At 52.4% G+C, this 17,002-nt stretch overlaps 2 protein-coding genes and 1 long non-coding RNA gene across 4 annotated transcripts; 1 reads left to right on the forward strand and 2 right to left on the reverse strand.

Annotated features, from left to right (window-relative positions):
• Window positions 1-287: 287 nt before the first annotated feature.
• LOC119914918 (translation initiation factor IF-2-like) lies at window positions 288-10,639 on the reverse strand. The gene is made up of 9 exons (XM_038734461.1): window positions 10,487-10,639; window positions 6,560-6,676; window positions 5,411-6,127; window positions 3,534-3,981; window positions 3,021-3,338; window positions 2,873-2,890; window positions 2,602-2,779; window positions 613-701; window positions 288-521 (listed from the first exon to the last, which is right to left on the reverse strand). Exons 2-9 carry the CDS (start codon window positions 6,666-6,668, stop codon window positions 446-448), a joined length of 1,953 nt encoding a protein of 650 aa, XP_038590389.1. The 5' UTR covers window positions 6,669-6,676; window positions 10,487-10,639; the 3' UTR covers window positions 288-445.
• Window positions 10,636-14,995, forward strand: LOC119914166 (UDP-glucuronosyltransferase 2A1-like). 2 transcript variants are annotated; one of them, XM_038733252.1, is made up of 7 exons: window positions 10,636-11,307; window positions 11,712-12,201; window positions 12,431-12,579; window positions 12,686-12,817; window positions 13,560-13,647; window positions 13,769-13,988; window positions 14,214-14,995. In XM_038733252.1, exons 1-7 carry the CDS (start codon window positions 10,966-10,968, stop codon window positions 14,491-14,493), a joined length of 1,701 nt encoding a protein of 566 aa, XP_038589180.1. In that variant the 5' UTR covers window positions 10,636-10,965; the 3' UTR covers window positions 14,494-14,995. The 2 variants fall into 2 exon arrangements, with proteins under 2 accessions (XP_038589180.1, XP_038589182.1); XM_038733254.1 differs by having other exon boundaries at window positions 10,636-11,028.
• Window positions 14,904-16,995, reverse strand: LOC119914167. Its single transcript, XR_005446735.1, has 2 exons — window positions 16,062-16,995; window positions 14,904-15,895 (listed from the first exon to the last, which is right to left on the reverse strand). It is a non-coding gene; the product is annotated as an uncharacterized LOC119914167 (long non-coding RNA).
• Window positions 16,996-17,002: the final 7 nt, after the last annotated feature.

The following is a 17,002-nucleotide window of genomic DNA, read 5'->3' on the forward strand; positions in this document are numbered from 1 at the left end:
TTTTACCTGTTGGTGGTGTGGGGGGATTGTGTTTTTACCGTTGGTGGTGGGGGATTTGTAGTTTTACTGTTGGTGGTGGGGGATTTGTAGTTTTACTGTTGGTGGTGTGGGGGGATTTGTAGTTTTACCCGTTGGTGTGTGTGGGGGGATTTGTAGTTTTACCGTAAGTGGTGTGTGTGTGTGTGTGTGTGGGGGGGGTTTACTTTTACCGTTGGTGGTGTGGGGGGATTTGTAGTTTTTACCGTTGGTGGTGGGATTTGTAGTTTTTACCCGTTGGTGGTGGGATTTGTAGTTTTTACCTGTTGGTGGTGGGGGATTTGTAGTTTTTACCCGTTGGTGGTGGGATTTGTAGTTTTTACCTGTTGGTGGTGGGGGATTTGTAGTTTTTACCCGTTGGTGGTGGGGGATTGTAGTTTTTACCCGTTGGTGGTGGGATTTGTAGTTTTTACCTGTTGGTGGTGGGGGATTTGTAGTTCTTGTTAGTGTAAATCTCCTCCAGACTGAACTCTTTCTTCTTTAACCTGAAAACAAACAAACAAACAAACAAGTGTGATTCTTTTCATCTTTGATCATTTTCACTAGTTTGATCTCCTCCGTCCCCCCTTTCCTGACCTTTTGACCTTTGGCAGTCCCATCGGTGTGAGCGGCGTTTCCCGTGGCGATGCGCGGCGGATTCGTATCTGAGAGACTCGTTTACCTCGCTGAGAAGAAAAGCAGGAATGCAATGAATTAGATAATAGTAGCAACGAGCATCAGGGAGCGGCGAGCTGCCGGACAGAACGTCTCCTACGTTTGAGACGTTAGTTGACGATAGTTACGTGTTGTAACTCCAGATTCTATGAGTATAGGCTCCGCCCTCTAACGCCATCGCTGTTGGTTAGAGGTGAAGGGGAAGAGTTAACGCATCACTGGCCCAGACCGAACCACCTGCCCAGAGCCACATAATTAACCACCCAGGCCCCCGCAGTCCGCTGTATTTGTGTCGGCATGCTCGCAATTACCAATGACGCCACATGGGGAGGGCTGACCCATGCGTAAAAGGCCAGGGACCGGATAGGGGCCCCGCAGCAGTACAGGTCGCAGCAGTACAGATGCAGATGACGGGGACCGGAGGTCACAACATCGACTGCTCAGCTGCGCACAGAGCAGGGCGAGCGTCCGGATGGGAGAAAGAACCGCACGCTCACAGAGGACCATCGCAGCAGGACGCACGAGCACAGGGAAGACCAGGAGGCCGCCGTGCAGAAGTCGTCCACCGTGCAACGTCACGGAGGAGGAGACGCCTCTCGTGGAGTGCACTCTGATGACACCAGAGATTCAGCGGCTGACACACAGACCTGAGAAGTAGCCTCGCACAGGCGGTGAGACGCTGTAGAATCGTGTAGCGTGAACTCGTCTTAAGGTGCCGACAGTCACACACATCGTCCGGGAGGAGAGTGGAACGCTTGACGAACACACTGAGGAGAGTTCGGCTTCGACATCCATCCAGGTTGTGTGTGTGTTTCTCTGGATTAGGCTGCATCCACCTCGCCAAACTCACCTCAACTGCAGAAAGGAGCACGAGAAAATAGCTCTGCAGAACAGCCCTCTTTCAGGGGTGTTAGCTCGTGACAGAGAGGGACAAATATAAAAAGCTTCGAGTTCACTCATAATTTGATCATATGTTGTTGTATTGGTTCAAATTATTCAAATGTCTGACTTTACTCTATCTGTTTCTGCTTCTCTATCGTATTTATGTCCCCGTTTTTGGCTGCCTGTCTCTGGCTACATACAGAAAAAACTCTGAACAGAAGTAATAGGAATTATTGAAAATAGAAAAAATTTGATAGTCAAACTTGAAATGTCCCCGTTTCCCCTTTTCGTGGATTATGTTCCCAGTTTTGATCTCGGAGTCTGGTCACTTTACATATCAGAATACTCTTGAGCCCACTATGAGTATTAAAATACGGCGAACCACGTATCCTGTGTCATAGCTACATGTAAGACCTTTGCAGCAAAAAACCCGCGTGAAATCCGTTCGGTGTTCAGTGAGGTACGATTAATTAAATACGCTGACAGCTCATTGCACCTGCCCAACAGATTACAATGAGTGGAGCGGGTGACCGTTTCAAGATGGCGGCCCCACGGCTCGCCCGCGCCACTAGGCAGTAGCGGCTGATGGGGCGTCTATCTCTATATTATGTCTACAAAGAAATCATTTTACTGCGTAGCCTACGGAATCACAGCAGCAGCACAGAAAGTAAACACTGATTACCAAATCAACAAAATCTAATCACGTCAGCAAGACCAGGCAGCGCGCTCTGATTCTGAAAGGCTCCCTGTGGGAAGGAAACGGGTCCCAGAGAGTCGTGAAGGAGGTAGCAGGAGCTCCAAAAGGACAAATGAATAACAAGTCGATAACGTGGTGCAGGCTGCACGCTCCGCTGCTCAAACGCTTCTGACACGCTTCCGGTGGGCCTGGACGCCGGGCTGAGGACGCAACACAGTCGAGGAGCAGCCGGGACGTGCCGTAGCCGGGGTCAGAGGATTCCCGGCATCAGGCTGCAGGACAGCTTGACAGAGGGCGGAGCCTATCCGAACAGACAGGAAGAAAGGCCTCACCTCTCCGTTTGTGCTGAGGAACTCAGAACCCGCTGCTGATTGGCCAGCGGGGAGCGGAGCAGACAGCCCATTGGCTGGACACGGGGGGAGGAGAGGGGGCCATCGCTGGGGTAAGAGGATGCTCCGGGTGCTGTGATTGGCCCGCTGCTTCTGCTGTCGCCGGGCGGGAAACGTCAGGCTGCAACCAGAAATAATTTAAACTATTAAAAACTTCAAAGTTTTATTAGTAATAAACTAAAACTATGAACGTGATTTATTCAGATTACTGGACGAAGACGTCCGCACGTAGCTGCAAAGACAAAACGTTTTAATTACAACAATACGACAAACTCAACATGTAAATACCTTACTGTGGCCTGATCAATATTAACGACTCACGATGAATATTAATGTCTCATTAGTGTAACCAGGAGACTAACCAGTGGTCGCTGCTGAGACTGGGCGGGGCCGTCCAGTCCTTCAGGGGCCGCAGAAGACCACCGCAAGCTCCGCCCACAACTGACTCGCACATCATCTCCATGGCAACAGCTGATAGCCTCAGCATGGGGGCGGGGCTAAAGGAGGAGGGGTAGAGCCATAGGTGGACAGCACTGTGATTGGAGGAGAGGGGCGGGATGAAGTCAGAGAAACACCATTGGCCTGAAGAGACTCTCAGTGCTTCTGACTGGCCGCAGGTCTGACCACTGTGGGCTGGCTCTAGGAGGTGCAATGCATGCTGGGAAGAGGAGGCAGAGACGCTGGAAAGAGAAACACAGAAATGTATGATGTGATACAGTGTTACAGAGGAAACGGGTCACGCTCGGGCGCCGTCACCGCCTTAAACCGAAGGCTATATAACATTTGTTCCTCACCTGTAATGACATCACCTATAGTCCAGTCAGATAGCTGTACCCGGATTCACGTACTGATCTACCTGTATGATTATAACTCACCTGTGCGCCAGCAGCGGCGCTCTGTAACCGTTCTTCTGCCTGATGACACTAACGGCCTTCTCTAATTGGCTGGCTCCGCCCCCCTCTCTTCTTTTGTGTTTCCTGTGGTTAAAGTTGCGTAGAGTGAGTGGCGCCTCCTCCTCTGTTCCTCCTCCTCCCCCGCAGGAGACCGCCATCCGCCCCACAAATCTCCCAGCATCCTCCTCTTCTTCATCTTCTTCTTCTGTGTGTCCTGGAAGAACACGTGTCTCTCTTCCTCTGTGGTTCTTCCTCCTCCTTTTCCTCCCCCTCCACTCCCCCTCCTCCTCCCCTCTGCTCCTCCAACTCTGCTCTGATTGGCTCAAACTAGAGGAGAGAGGAGGCGTGGGTGAGTCCTCGCTGTCTGAAGATGAAGAGGAGGTGGGAACATGTGGGAGGTGGGCGGGGCTGCAGGAGGAGGCAGTCGCACCTGAAGACAACAAAGAGAAAGAGTTTATTTCAGTGTGAGCAAGCGTACGTCAGGACGAGCACGTCAGGACGAGCACGTCAGGACGAGCACGTCAGGACGAGCACGTCAGGACGAGCACGCCAGGACGAGCACGCCCTCCATCAGATCCGTCTACCCGGCGTAACCCGCGAAAGCAAGGCATCGCGGTTCCCAGTACCAGCGAAGCGACTGGGAACCCTTGTTTTCGTTGTCGTTTATATTATTATTTTTATGCTTCCGTGTATAAACTCATACTGCGGCCTAGACGGAAACTGCTAGGGTAGGTCCAGTTCACTGCATCGCGAAAACTGAAAAACCTATTTTCATTAACTCCTCTGAAGCCGCCAAACTTGGCACGGATAATCTCTGGACCAAGCTGATGAAAGTTTGTAGAGGAAATTTGATCCCACAAAAAATGTCGCAATTATATGCTGGCAAACGTTTGCAAAAAACGCTACTAACAGGAAATGATGTCATATCTTCGCTTTGGAATGGCCGATCGACACCAAATTTGGGCCGTTAATGTGGGACGCCCTCCTGAGGGCCTGTGCAAAATTTGGTGCAACCCGCCCTAGGGGGCGCTATTTCTTCCAAGAAAATCGTTCCTCTAACCACAAGTCACACTGACGTGAAACCAGTGCCGAATTGTTCTGCATGGTCCCCTTACTACAGGAACCAAACTTCACCCAAGTATGCCCATAGGTGGCGCTGTTATTGCAGATTAAGGCGTAAAAAAAAAATCACATTGACTTACACGCATTTATATCTCCATAACCGCAAGTCCGGTGACACCAAATTTGGGTCAGTTCTTCCCCACTGGCCCCTGATGACACCTGAAAAATTTTGTTCAATTCGGATTCTAGGTGGCGCTATAATCTAAGCTGAAAGGCCGTGGAAAATCCCACTGAAATGAATGGGATTTCCAACCATGACACATTTCGCCTCGGTTTGGAACGGCCGATCAATCCGCCTCTATGTGGCGCTGTAATCATATATCAAAAAACACTCCCATTCTCATACATTCATTTATATCTCCATAACCGCAAGTCCGGTGACACCAAATTTGGGTCAATTCTTCCCCACTGGCCCCTGATCACACCTCACAAAACTGGTACAGTTACGCTTACAGGTGGCGCTAAAATCGAAGTCAATCCCACTCATTCCACTGGCATTTTCAAACGCAGGACATTTCGCCTCCGTTTGGAACGGCCGATCAACACCCAACTTGGGGACCTTATGCGGGGCGCCAGCGGGGCGCCAGCGGGGCGCCCGGGCCGACTCGCGCGTCCTCCGCGGGGCCGGGCAGCTTGCGTCATTATGCTGGTTAAAGTGAGTAATCAGTGACCGATCATCAGCGCTCTGCAGGTCAGACTGTAGGAGGAGGAGCAGACGAAGGAGGACTCAGACTCACCCGCAGGACCGGACACTCCTCCTCCTCCTCTCTGCCTGCTCCTCTTCTTCCTCCTGCTGCTCCTCTCCAGAGAGTCCAGGCGACGGCCGAGGGAGGCCAGAGCTCCTCGCAGGAGGCGTCGCACCTCCAACCGGTGAGCTGAGAGGAGGCGAGGCAGGAGGGAGGAGCAGGGGCAGCAGGGAGGAGGAGGAGGAGGAAGACCAGGAAGTGAAGAGGAGAGGGGATGCACAGGACCACATATAGCAGAAGGAGGAGAAATGAGAGGTGAAGAGTGGTGATGAAGGAGAGGAGGAGGGGTAGAGGAGGAGGAAGAAGGGAGAGTAGGGAGGTTAGAACAAAGAGGAGGAGAAAGAGAAGGAGCAACAGGAGGAGGAGAAACAGGAAGAGAAGATGAAATGAAAGGAGTAGGAGAGATAGGAGGAGCAGAAGGAGGAGTGCAGACTGAACGAGGACACAACAAGGCAGGAGGAAGAGGATGGAGGGACGGAGGAGAAACAGAAGGAGCAGGAGGTGGTGGGGGAAGGAGGGACAGAGGGACAGGAGGAGTGGAGGAAGGAGGAGGAGAAAAGGGAGAGGAGGTGGGAGAAGTACAATGAGTAAGAAAGACAGGAGGAGGAAAAGAGACAGAAGATGGAGGAGGTGGAAGAGGATTGAGGAGGGCCGCAGGAGGTGGAGGAGGAGTGACAGAAGAGGAGGAGCAAGAGGAGGGAGGAGGAGCTAGAGACAGAGCACAGGAGGAAGAGGAGGCACAGGGAGGGGGAGGAGGAGGAGAGGAGGGTGAGGAGGAGGCACAGGGGAGGAGGAGGAGGAGGAGGAGAGGAGGGTGAGGAGGAGGCACAGGGAGGGGAAGGGGGAGGAGGAGGAGAGGAGGCACAAGGAGGAGGAGGAGGAGAGGGTGAAGAGGAGGCACAGGGAGGAGGAGGAGGAGGAGAGGAGGGTGAGGAGGAGGCACAGGGAGGAGGGGGAGGAGGAGAGGAGGGTGAAGAGGAGGAAGAGGGAGGAGGAGGAGGGGAGGGTGAAGAGGAGGCCCAGGGAGGAGGAGGAGAGGAGACTCCTGAAGGAGGAGAAACAGACAGTCAGTCTCTCTCTCTAACTCTGCATGTAAACATGTGCTCTCTCGCCCAAACCTATCAGACAATAAGCCCTCACCTGTCTGCGTCTCCTCCTCACCAGCCAGTGGGAGGCCAGGGGGTGGGGTCACGGCGGGCAGGCCCCGCCCCCTCTCACTGTCACTCAGGTTCAGCGGTTGAGTGAGCATGGCGAAGACTGAGAGAGAGAGGAAACAGTGTTAAGTACTAAAAACTGTAAAACTTTCATACAGTTACATTTCAAGTTCAAGTGACGCAGCATTAAAGAGCATCTTCCATCTAAAAGGAGGAAAAGCGCCGCAGGTCCGTTTAACGGGACAGCACGGGCTCATCCGGTCGTCTCCTCTCGGGACACGTTCACCGTCTTCACTTAAGGTCGCCATCGTAAACTCAACCTGCTCAGACTAACTGCTGCAGTTCAGCTACGATGTCGGTGAGCGGACTCAGAACTAAACTGGAGTTGGTGCGCGTTCACATAGGAGGGGCCCAACATAGGAGGGGCCCAACACAGGAGGGGCCGAACACAGGAGGGGCCAAACATAGGAGGGGCCAAACATAGGAGGGGCCGAACATAGGAGGGGCCGAGCGCGTTCACATAGGAGGGGCCGAACATAGGAGGGGCCCAACATAGGAGGGGCCAAACATAGGAGGGGCCGAACATAGGAGGGGCCCAACATAGGAGGGGCCGAGCGCGTTCACATAGGAGGGGCCGAGCGCGTTCACATAGGAGGGGCCCAAATAGGAGGGGCCCAACACGTTCACATAGGAGGGGCCGAACATAGGAGGGGCCCAACATAGGAGGGGCCGAACATAGGAGGGGCCGAACATAGGAGGGGCCGAACATAGGAGGGGCCCAACATAGGAGGGGCCAAACATAGGAGGGGCCGAACGCGTTCACATAGGAGGGGCCGAGCGCGTTCACATAGGAGGGGCCCAACATAGGAGGGGCCCAACACGTTCACATAGGAGGGGCCGAGCACGTTCACATAGGAGGGGCCGAACACAGGAGGGGCCGAACGCGTTCACATAGGAGGGGCCGAACATAGGAGGGGCCCAACATAGGAGGGGCCGAACATAGGAGGGGCCGAACGCGTTCACATAGGAGGGGCCGAGCGCGTTCACATAGGAGGGGCCCAACATAGGAGGGGCCGAGCGCGTTCACATAGGAGGGGCCGAACATAGGAGGGGCCGAACGCGTTCACATAGGAGGGGCCGAACATAGGAGGGGCCCAACATAGGAGGGCCGAACATAGGAGGGGCCGAACGCGTTCACATAGGAGGGGCCGAACATAGGAGGGGCCGAACATAGGAGGGGCCGAACGCGTTCACATAGGAGGGGCCGAACGCGTTCACATAGGAGGGGCCGAACATAGGAGGGGCCCAGCGCGGCGCGTTCACATAGGAGGGGCCGAGCGCGTTCACATAGGAGGGGCCGAACATAGGAGGGGCCGAGCGCGTTCACATAGGAGGGGCCGAACATAGGAGGGGCCGAACATAGGAGGGGCCCAACATAGGAGGGGCCGAACATAGGAGGGCCGAACATAGGAGGGGCCCAGCGCGGCGCGTTCACATAGGAGGGGCCGAACATAGGAGGGGCCCAACATAGGAGGGGCCGAACATAGGAGGGGCCGAACATAGGAGGGGCCGAACGCGTTCACATAGGAGGGGCCGAACATAGGAGGGGCCGAACATAGGAGGGGCCCAGCGCGGCGCGTTCACATAGGAGGGCCGAGCGCGTTCACATAGGAGGGGCCGAACATAGGAGGGGCCCAGCGCGTTCACATAGGAGGGGCCGAACATAGGAGGGGCCGAACATAGGAGGGGCCGAACATAGGAGGGGCCGAGCGCGCTCACATAGGAGGGGCCGAGCGCGCTCACATAGGAGGGGCCGAACATAGGAGGGGCCGAGCACGTTCACATAGGAGGGGCCGAACATAGGAGGGGCCCAGCGCGCTCACATAGGAGGGGCCGAGCGCGTTCACATAGGAGGGGCCGAACATAGGAGGGGCCGAACATAGGAGGGGCCGAGCGCGTTCACATAGGAGGGGCCGAACATAGGAGGGGCCGAACATAGGAGGGGCCGAACATAGGAGGGGCCGAACATAGGAGGGGCCGAGCGCGCTCACATAGGAGGGGCCGAGCGCGTTCACATAGGAGGGGCCGAACATAGGAGGGGCCGAACATAGGAGGGGCCGAGCGCGTTCACATAGGAGGGCCGAACATAGGAGGGGCCCAGCGCGCTCACATAGGAGGGCCGAGCGCGTTCACATAGGAGGGGCCGAGCGCGGCGCGTTCACATAGGAGGGGCGAGCGCGGCGCGTTCACATAGGAGGGGCCGAGCGCGGCGCGTTCACATAGGAGGGGCCGAGCGCGTTCACATAGGAGGGGCCGAGCGCGGCGCGTTCACATAGGAGGGGCCGAGCGCGCTCCGTGTTTTCTCCTGAGGAATGCACGTCGACAGGACATGAGCGTTAACGCCAAATCTAACAGCGTGGCGGCCGACACGTCGTTGGACCCTTTGGACAGGGCGTATTAACGTTAACGCTCCTCCTGGGCAACGGCGAGTACAGACGGGGCGTATTAACGTTAACGCTCCTCTGGGTAATGGCGAGTACAGACGGGCGTATTAACGTTAACGCTCCTCCTGGGTAACGGCGAGTACAGACGGGACGTATTAACGCTCCTCCTGGGTAACGGCGAGTACAGACGGGGCGTATTAACGTTAACGCTCCTCCTGGGTAACGGCGAGTACAGACGGGACGTATTAACGCTCCTCCTGGGTAACGGCGAGTACAGACGGGACGTATTAACGCTCCTCCTGGGTAACGGCGAGTACAGACGGGGCGTATTAACGTTAACGCTCTCCTGGGCAACGGCGAGTACAGACGGGGCGTATTAACGTTAACGCTCCTCCTGGGCAACGGCGAGTACAGACGGGGCGTATTAACGTTAACGCTCCTCCTGGGTAATGGCGAGTACAGACGGGGCGTATTAACGTTAACGCTCCTCCTGGGTAACGGCGAGTACAGACGGGGCGTATTAACGTTAACGCTCCTCCTGGGTAACGGCGAGTACAGACGGGACGTATTAACGCTCCTCTGGGTAACGGCGAGTACAGACGGGGCGTATTAACGTTAACGCTCCTCCTGGGTAACGGCGAGTACAGACGGGACGTATTACGCTGCTCCTGGGTAACGGCGAGTACAGACGGGACGTATTAACGCTCCTCCTGGGTAACGGCGAGTACAGACGGGGCGTATTAACGTTAACGCTCCTCCTGGGTAACGGCGAGTACAGACGGGGCGTATTAACGTTAACGCTCCTCCTGGGTAACGGCGAGTACAGACGGGGCGTATTAACGTTAACGCTCCTCCTGGGTAACGGCGAGTACAGACGGGGCGTATTAACGTTAACGCTCCTCCTCTGTAACGCAGTAACAGATGGTGTGTAGTTCACGTATCCAGGGTAACCTCGAGTTAACCGAACACGAACAAAAGCTGCTCGGAACAGTTTAGAGATGGGGCGTGAGTCCCCATGGCAACAGTCATGAGGATGTTCCTCCTGAAGCTACCTGGTAAGGCAGGTACCTGCTACGTTTCTGTTTTACTACCTATTTACGAGAGAACATCAATAATGTCTCCGTCTTCACGTTTCGGACAGTTTGAAACACTTCGGCGGAGCTCTCGCGTCCTCTCGCGAGACTCATCCTGCTGTGCAATCCCAGAAATATTCCAGTAAATCTGAACCGTTTTCACCGTCAGCTGATTAACGGGAGATTTTGACGGTTAATTTCGTCACAGCGGGAATTTGTGTGACGTAACGCGAAGGAAAACTTAAGAGAACGCGGGAACGTTGCGGGATAGAGGAGGATAAAACGGGATTTGGGGAAATAAAGGAAAGTGGTGGAGCTAGCAGCGGCTAGCTGCCGTTAGCAGGCTTTAGGTTGTGTGCAGCTGTTTATCCGGGACATTTCAACGGTTCGTTTTACCTTTTCAAGCCCTGCGGGTCCGTTAGTCTCCGTTAAATCCTCTCATCTTTCATCTCAGGCAGTTTACCGGCTGGGAAATGCCAAATGTGGCCGGTGTTTCAGGAGGAATCTGTGTCTCCGTTATCACCGCAGACCGGCGTCAAGCTAACGGAAGCCGCAACGACGGAACTTCCGGCAGGAACATCAAAATAAAAGAGCCTGAGCGATAAAAGCGGTTTAATAGCTTCCGGAGGGAGAGTTTCAAAGTGAAAGCACACACATTGAACAAAATGGAAATAACACACATAACGGCACAATCTGGACCAGGACCGGGGGGGAACATGAGCCTACCTGTGAAGGTATGATTGGAGCCTGTGAGACACTGGGATCCGTGTCAGTAAAGTGATTGGTCTAGCAGGGGGAGTCCGCTGCGAGGTCCAATCAGAGTGCAGCTCCTCAACTGACCTCTGACCAGTCTGGACTTTGGATCTGCAGATTTTATGTTGGCAGAGTTTCTGCTTGTTTCTGTCTCTGAGGCAGAACGTTTGTCGAACTCTAACAGGGTCAGTTTTGTTGCTGGACTCGTGATGCACGTTTCTCCGTTTCGCCTTCTTCTTCTTCTTCCCCACGCCCTCTTCTTCCTCTTTCCGTACACTCCGGCTCACGGCGGCCATGTTTTGGTATTTCCAGGCGAGTACAGCCATTGGTTGAACATGCGGAGCATCATGGAGGAGCTGGTGAGGAGGAACCACTCGGTCACTGTTTTAGTCGCCGATGCGTCGCCATCCGTCAACTACAATAGCAGCCGCGATGCCACCAAGTTCAACTTCCTGGTTTTCAAGGTGCTGTAACGTGACGGTCTGCGAGTTGGACGGTTCTGTACTAACTGAGTTATGTCTTTGGTCTCTTCTTCCGGTCCCGATCAGACGGTTCTGGATTAATGTGTCTCCGGTCTCTTCAGGTCCCTTTCTTCAGAACGTTCTGGACTAACATGTCTTTGGTCTCTTCAGGTCCCGTTCAGATGGTTCTGGATTAATGTGTCTCCGGTCTCTTCAGGTCCCTTTCTTCAGAACGTTCTGGACTAACATGTCTTTGGTCTCTTCAGGTCCCGTTCAGATGGTTCTGGATTAATGTGTCTCCGGTCTCTTCAGGTCCCTTTCTTCAGAACGTTCTGGACTAACATGTCTTTGGTCTCTTCAGGTCCCGTTCAGATGGACTTGGATTAACGTGTCTCTGGTCTCTTCAGGTCCCGTTCAGCAGGGCCGACGTTGACGGTCTCACTCAGGACTTCATTAACTTCTCCATGTACGAGTCTCACGTTTCTTCGCCGCTGCAGAAGTTTCTGAAGATGGGTGATTGGATGCGGCGCTCGGTGGACTACGGGATGCGGCAGTGTGACTCCATGTTGAAGAACCAGCAGCTGATGGCGACGCTGCGGGGCGCGGCCTTCGACGCCGTCCTGCTCGACCCCATGGTGATGTGCGCCGACCTGGTGGCCGACGTGCTCGGCCTGCCGTTCGTCGTCTCGCTTCGCTTCTCTTTCGGCGGCGTCATGGAGCGACACTGTGGCCACGCCCCCGCACCACCGTCCTACGTGCCGGCGGCTCCGCTGCCGTACGGCGACCACATGACGTTTGTGGAGAGGCTGACCAGCGCGGTGACGTACGCCTGGCTGTCGGTGGTGACCGAGGTGTTCTGGAGTCTTTCGCTGGATAGCTACTACAGCGAGGTCAAAGGTCAGAGGGGCGGGGGACGGAGGAGGTCACAGCCATCAATAAACACATCTTTTGGTCTCCTCAGTCAGGTGTCTCTATGGAGCCCCAGAAGGGACAAAATCTAAAGTCTGAAAGTCAAAAAGTGAAATTAACATAACATAAAAAGATCTGAAAAATAAACAAAGGAAAGTTTAGTGAAACTAAAAATCCCTTCAGAATAAAAGCATTGTGCTGTTTCCTGTGTGGACAGGAAGTCCCAGCAGCTTCTGCAGGACTCTGGGAAATGCTGATGTCTGGCTCATCAGGACCTTCTGGGATCTGGAGACGCCACGACCGTTCCCGCCCAACTTCAAACACGTGGGCGGTCTGCACTGCAAACCAGCCAATCAGCTTCCAGAGGCATGAGCTCCACTTTCTGCTGCTGACTGGAAGTTTTATTTTGAAATGATACAATAAGTTGATGATGACGCTAGTGATGATGTAAATATGATGTCATGTCCTGCAGGACCTGGAGGCGTTCGTGCAGAGCTCGGGCGATGCCGGTGTGGTGGTGGTCTCCTTCGGCTCTATGGTAACTAACCTGACAACAGAGCGTGCTGATGTCATCGCCGCTGCCTTCGGACGAATCCCACAAAAGGTCAGAAGCTCCACCCATTCACAGACACATTCAGGGACGTCAGGGAGAACCTGCTGCGTCTGTGATGAGTCACTCAGATTATCAGTACTGCTATGATGTCATAATGATGTCTTGCCGCAGGTTAAACTCGCCAGCAGGAGATGAAGTCATTAAAACGGTCATTAAATATAATCCTGTCGCGAAATAAAACGCTGTGCTGATGATCGGCAGACAAACAGGACGTGTCTGCAGGCAGCCTATCAGAGAGCTGCCGGCCCATTAGTGATGTCACTGACACCAGTTTGATCCCACGGTGAAAAATTTAACTGAAATCATAAATGCAGTCGTGTACTTTAGTAAAACACCTGAACTTTGGAGGAGGTTCAGGACAGATGTTTAATTTAATTACTAGTTTAATTAATTATTCATCTTTTCTTTATAATCTCCGGGCTGTGAAAGGTTTCAGGGTCTCCATCTATCCTGGCAGCTGGTTTTATTTTGATAAACTAAACTAACTCCTCCCACTTCTTAGAGCTGCATCGTCAAACTGTGAAACGTGTAAATCAGCTCGACCTGGGAGAAATAGCCGCTGCTGACAGAACGCGGATGTTGGACTGAATTATGGATTACACTGGTTTCGTATCGGCCTGGTCGAGCGATCGAGACGATAACGGAACGACAAAGCAAAGTTTCTCCTGAACACTTTGATCTGGCAGGAGAATCATTTCACTGTTGACAGGATATTGATCTGGGTCGTTTGCAGGTGATCTGGAGGTACAGCGGAGACACGCCCAGAACTCTGGCAGCCAACACCAAGCTTTCTGATTGGATCCCTCAGAACGACCTGCTGGGTACACACAGTATTTCAAAATAAAAGCCGACAGAGGCCTGTGTTTTTCCTGAGATCAGCATGTTTATCTGAACAGATCTGTGGAATATTTTCACAATAAAAGCCCTGTGTTTCCTCCTTAGGTCACCCAAAGACCCGAGTGTTTGTGACGCACGGCGGCACCAACGGTCTGTACGAGGCCGTGTATCACGCCGTGCCGCTGGTCGGAATTCCGCTCTTTGCCGATCAGCCCGATAATCTCGCCCGTCTGAGCCGCCGCGGCGCCGCCATCGTCCTCGACTTCAACCATCTGACATCCGACGAGCTGACGGAGGCGCTGCACGCCGCCATCAACCAGCCGAGGTGAGGTCACAGGAAGTGTTACTTTGGTATTTTAATATTTCCTGTTTTCTGTGTCGTCGGTTTCAAGTGTTACTTTTTACTTTATCTTTCCTTCCACAATAAAAGCGCCGACTTCCTGCCGAATCATGTCTCAGTCTTGTTGAATTATTTTAATTTCCTGTCTGTCACTCGGCTCCTTCACAATCAACAGGAATTAACGATCTATTTTTTCCCCATGACGCTCAGCTACAAGTCCAGCATGCAGCATCTGTCGGCGTTGCACCGCGACCAGCCAGTGGCGCCGCTGAGCACCGCCGCCTTCTGGGTGGAGTTTGTGATGAGACACGGAGGAGCGAGACACCTACGGCTGGCGTCACATGAGCTGAACTGGTTCCAGTACCACAGCGTGGACACCGGCGCCGCCCTGCTGGCCGCCATAGCGACCGCTGCCGCCCTCTGCTGGGGGGGCGTCCGCTTCTTCCTGCGACGCTGCAGCCAACGACGGCGGAGAGAGAAGAACGACTGAAGAGACGACAATTGTTTTAAAATTCTAAACCTGCTGAGTTCCTTCAGAAACTTGGTACCGAGAAGACCTGAAGGCAAAGGGGGTCACACCCCAGATCTGATCCAGATTAAGCTTCTGTTCACTCTGTATTTGATCAATACAATCTCTTATCACGTCTGCCTGAAAGAGCCCGCGCTCACTTTAATCCCGTCTTTGTATGTATTGTGCTCCGTTTAACGAGTCTAATTCACAGATTATCTCCTGGCCTGGTGTCTGAAAACAGTTCGTACTCAGCCTGAAACAAACAGGTCCAGCCGTGTGTGTGTGAGACTTCATCTGATTAAGGGTTATTCTCATGAAATATATTGTGAAACTGAAATCTGTCACATTAAAAATCAGCTGACTGTAAGAATCTGAACAAACAAACCAAGTCTGATTTCAGATTTTATTTTTTATTTGTACAAAAACAGAGAAGCTCCACCCCCTCTGTTCAGAAACAGGAAACGAATAAAGTTTTGTTGTTTTAACACTGAGACTGAACACAGATCAGTTTAACCTGCTGCTGATCAATACACAATGAAACTGATCTCCTAGACGTTTGGTCACCATGGTAACAACCAATCAGAAAGATGCAAAAAAAAAAAAAAAGAAAAAGATCTGAAACAAAACTTACGTGTCGTCACCAGTAGGCGGCGATCACGAGTACAAACAACTTGAATGTTCGTGTGACGATATATAATGAAATAAGTTACTGAAGCAGAGGTTCCACTCAACAGAAAACTACAAAAAAAAAACTACAAAATGTTGAAGTCAGGAAGTTTTTAGACATTTAATTTGAAGGATTTACAGGAGAAACTTTCACAATAAAAGCACTGATTAGAGAAAAAACTAAAAGTGTTGCTGTGCGAGCGCTCTGCACTAAAATACTGAAACACAGCTTCCTGTCCTGACTCAAACTGAAGCTCCACAGAGAGGATTCTGGGAAATGAAGTGTGAAGGTTCAGGAGACATTACACTGTAAATGAAGCCTGTGCAGTGATGTCACTTCCCTTTCATGTTTTGATCAAACCTCACCAGATTTTGTATTTTTACAGTTTTTTAAATATTTTATTCACATAACTGATGATGCAGCTGATGATGATGTCATCACGTAGCTCGTTTCATTTTTTATTCATAATTTTCAACAAAAAACAGGAAACAGCCAAAATAAAAGCCTGGACAGGATATGACACGATCACCTGCGGTAGCGCCCCCTCTCTTTGTCCCTCTCTCTCTCCCTGTCTCTGTCCCTCACTCTCTCTCTCTCTCTCTCGCGGCGGGGGCCGCCACGGTCACGTTCACGCTGCCGCTCACGCTCACGCCGGCTGCTCACCACCGCCTGCGTCCGCCGCAGGAAGTCGTCCACACGCATGTCGTAGTCGTGCTGCAGGATGGGGAGAAAAAAAAACACAAAAAAAACAAAAAAACGGAGAGGGGTCAGATAAATAAACACATAATTTATCAATCAGATTATTGACATGGCCACACAGTAGAAACGGTACAATACTACCCCACTGTCAGTAGAGTCAGTAGAATCACAGCAGACTCACCGGGCTGGAGGTGAAGGCGCGGTGTTGCGGCGCTCGCTGCTTGTCTCTGAAGCGAGGGGGCGGAGCCTCATGTGGCTGCAGGGGGGGTGGTGGTGGTGATGGTAGGCCTGGTGAGGTGGGGGTGGGGGGTGGCTGTGATGGTAGTAGGGGGGTGGTGGGGGGGCGGCTGCTCCACACCGGGGTACGCCGCCTGATGACAAGTACATGACATCACATTAGATGAAGGTGGTGAAGCAGTTTTTGGAAGTGACACAGTGAACCACAAGGAGCTCAAACAGGAAGCAACGTGTACGTATCGGCCTACAATACTCAGTCTACAAAACTGTAATATCGCCGTTCCCCAGGGGGCAACGCTGGGCCAGTTCTGTTTAGCTTGTATATTAACACCCTGTCCATTTGTCAACATACAACTGTATGCTGACGACACCGTTCAATGTGTGCATGCGGAAAAACAAACTATTAAAATTAGGTTTCTAATTAGTTAAATAATTCACGCTTACACTTGAATGTACACAAAACTTTATATTTTTTGCTGAGGGCTTCTGAATCCCTCCAACCCGATGTTCTTGTTAACAGAGAAAAGACCACAGTGGTGTCTGATTTTAAAGACCTCCATCCTACATTTAAAAAAATATCTACACCACCATTAAATCTGGCCAATTTTCAACACAGACCATATTTAACAACAGAGGCAGCCAAACTCTCTATGCATGATCTTTGCTTATATAACATCGTGTTTCACAAGCTACTCTCAAACACTACAAGTCTGAAAACAGTCCCTGTGAAAACAATAAAAACTCTTGATAACACCTGCCTTGTTTCTAAGATGTAACATGGGTTAGCCCCTCCCCCACTGCGCCAGTTCATAAAGGAGAAGGTTAGCGGTGGTCGGGTAACAAGGGCAGTTAGTAGAGGGGACTGTATTGTACAGTACAGACCCA

Source organism: Micropterus salmoides, unplaced genomic scaffold (assembly GCF_014851395.1).
Source record: "Micropterus salmoides isolate LMB-PRFRI ecotype aquatic unplaced genomic scaffold, ASM1485139v1 Ms_hic_scaffold_20, whole genome shotgun sequence".
NCBI classification, from domain to species: domain Eukaryota; kingdom Metazoa; phylum Chordata; class Actinopteri; order Centrarchiformes; family Centrarchidae; genus Micropterus; species Micropterus salmoides.

Bases quoted from the DNA above. Each gene is read 5' to 3' on its own strand.
- LOC119914918 (XM_038734461.1), bottom strand. From the start codon at position 6,668: ATGCTCACTCAACCGCTGAACCTGAGTGACAGTGAGAGGGGGCGGGGC. The intron at 6,128-6,559 runs GTGAGGGCTTAT...CTCTGTCTCTAG, and splicing joins TGAGGAGGAGACGCAGACAG to CTCCTCCTCCCTCCTCTTGC. The intron at 3,339-3,533 runs GTGAGTTATAAT...TTCTCTTTCCAG, and splicing joins GCGCCGCTGCTGGCGCACAG to CGTCTCTGCCTCCTCTTCCC.
- LOC119914166 (XM_038733252.1), top strand. From the start codon at position 10,966: ATGTTGGCAGAGTTTCTGCTTGTTTCTGTCTCTGAGGCAGAACGTTTG. The intron at 11,308-11,711 runs GTGCTGTAACGT...TGGTCTCTTCAG, and splicing joins TCAACTTCCTGGTTTTCAAG to GTCCCGTTCAGCAGGGCCGA. The intron at 12,818-13,559 runs GTCAGAAGCTCC...GGTCGTTTGCAG, and splicing joins TCGGACGAATCCCACAAAAG to GTGATCTGGAGGTACAGCGG.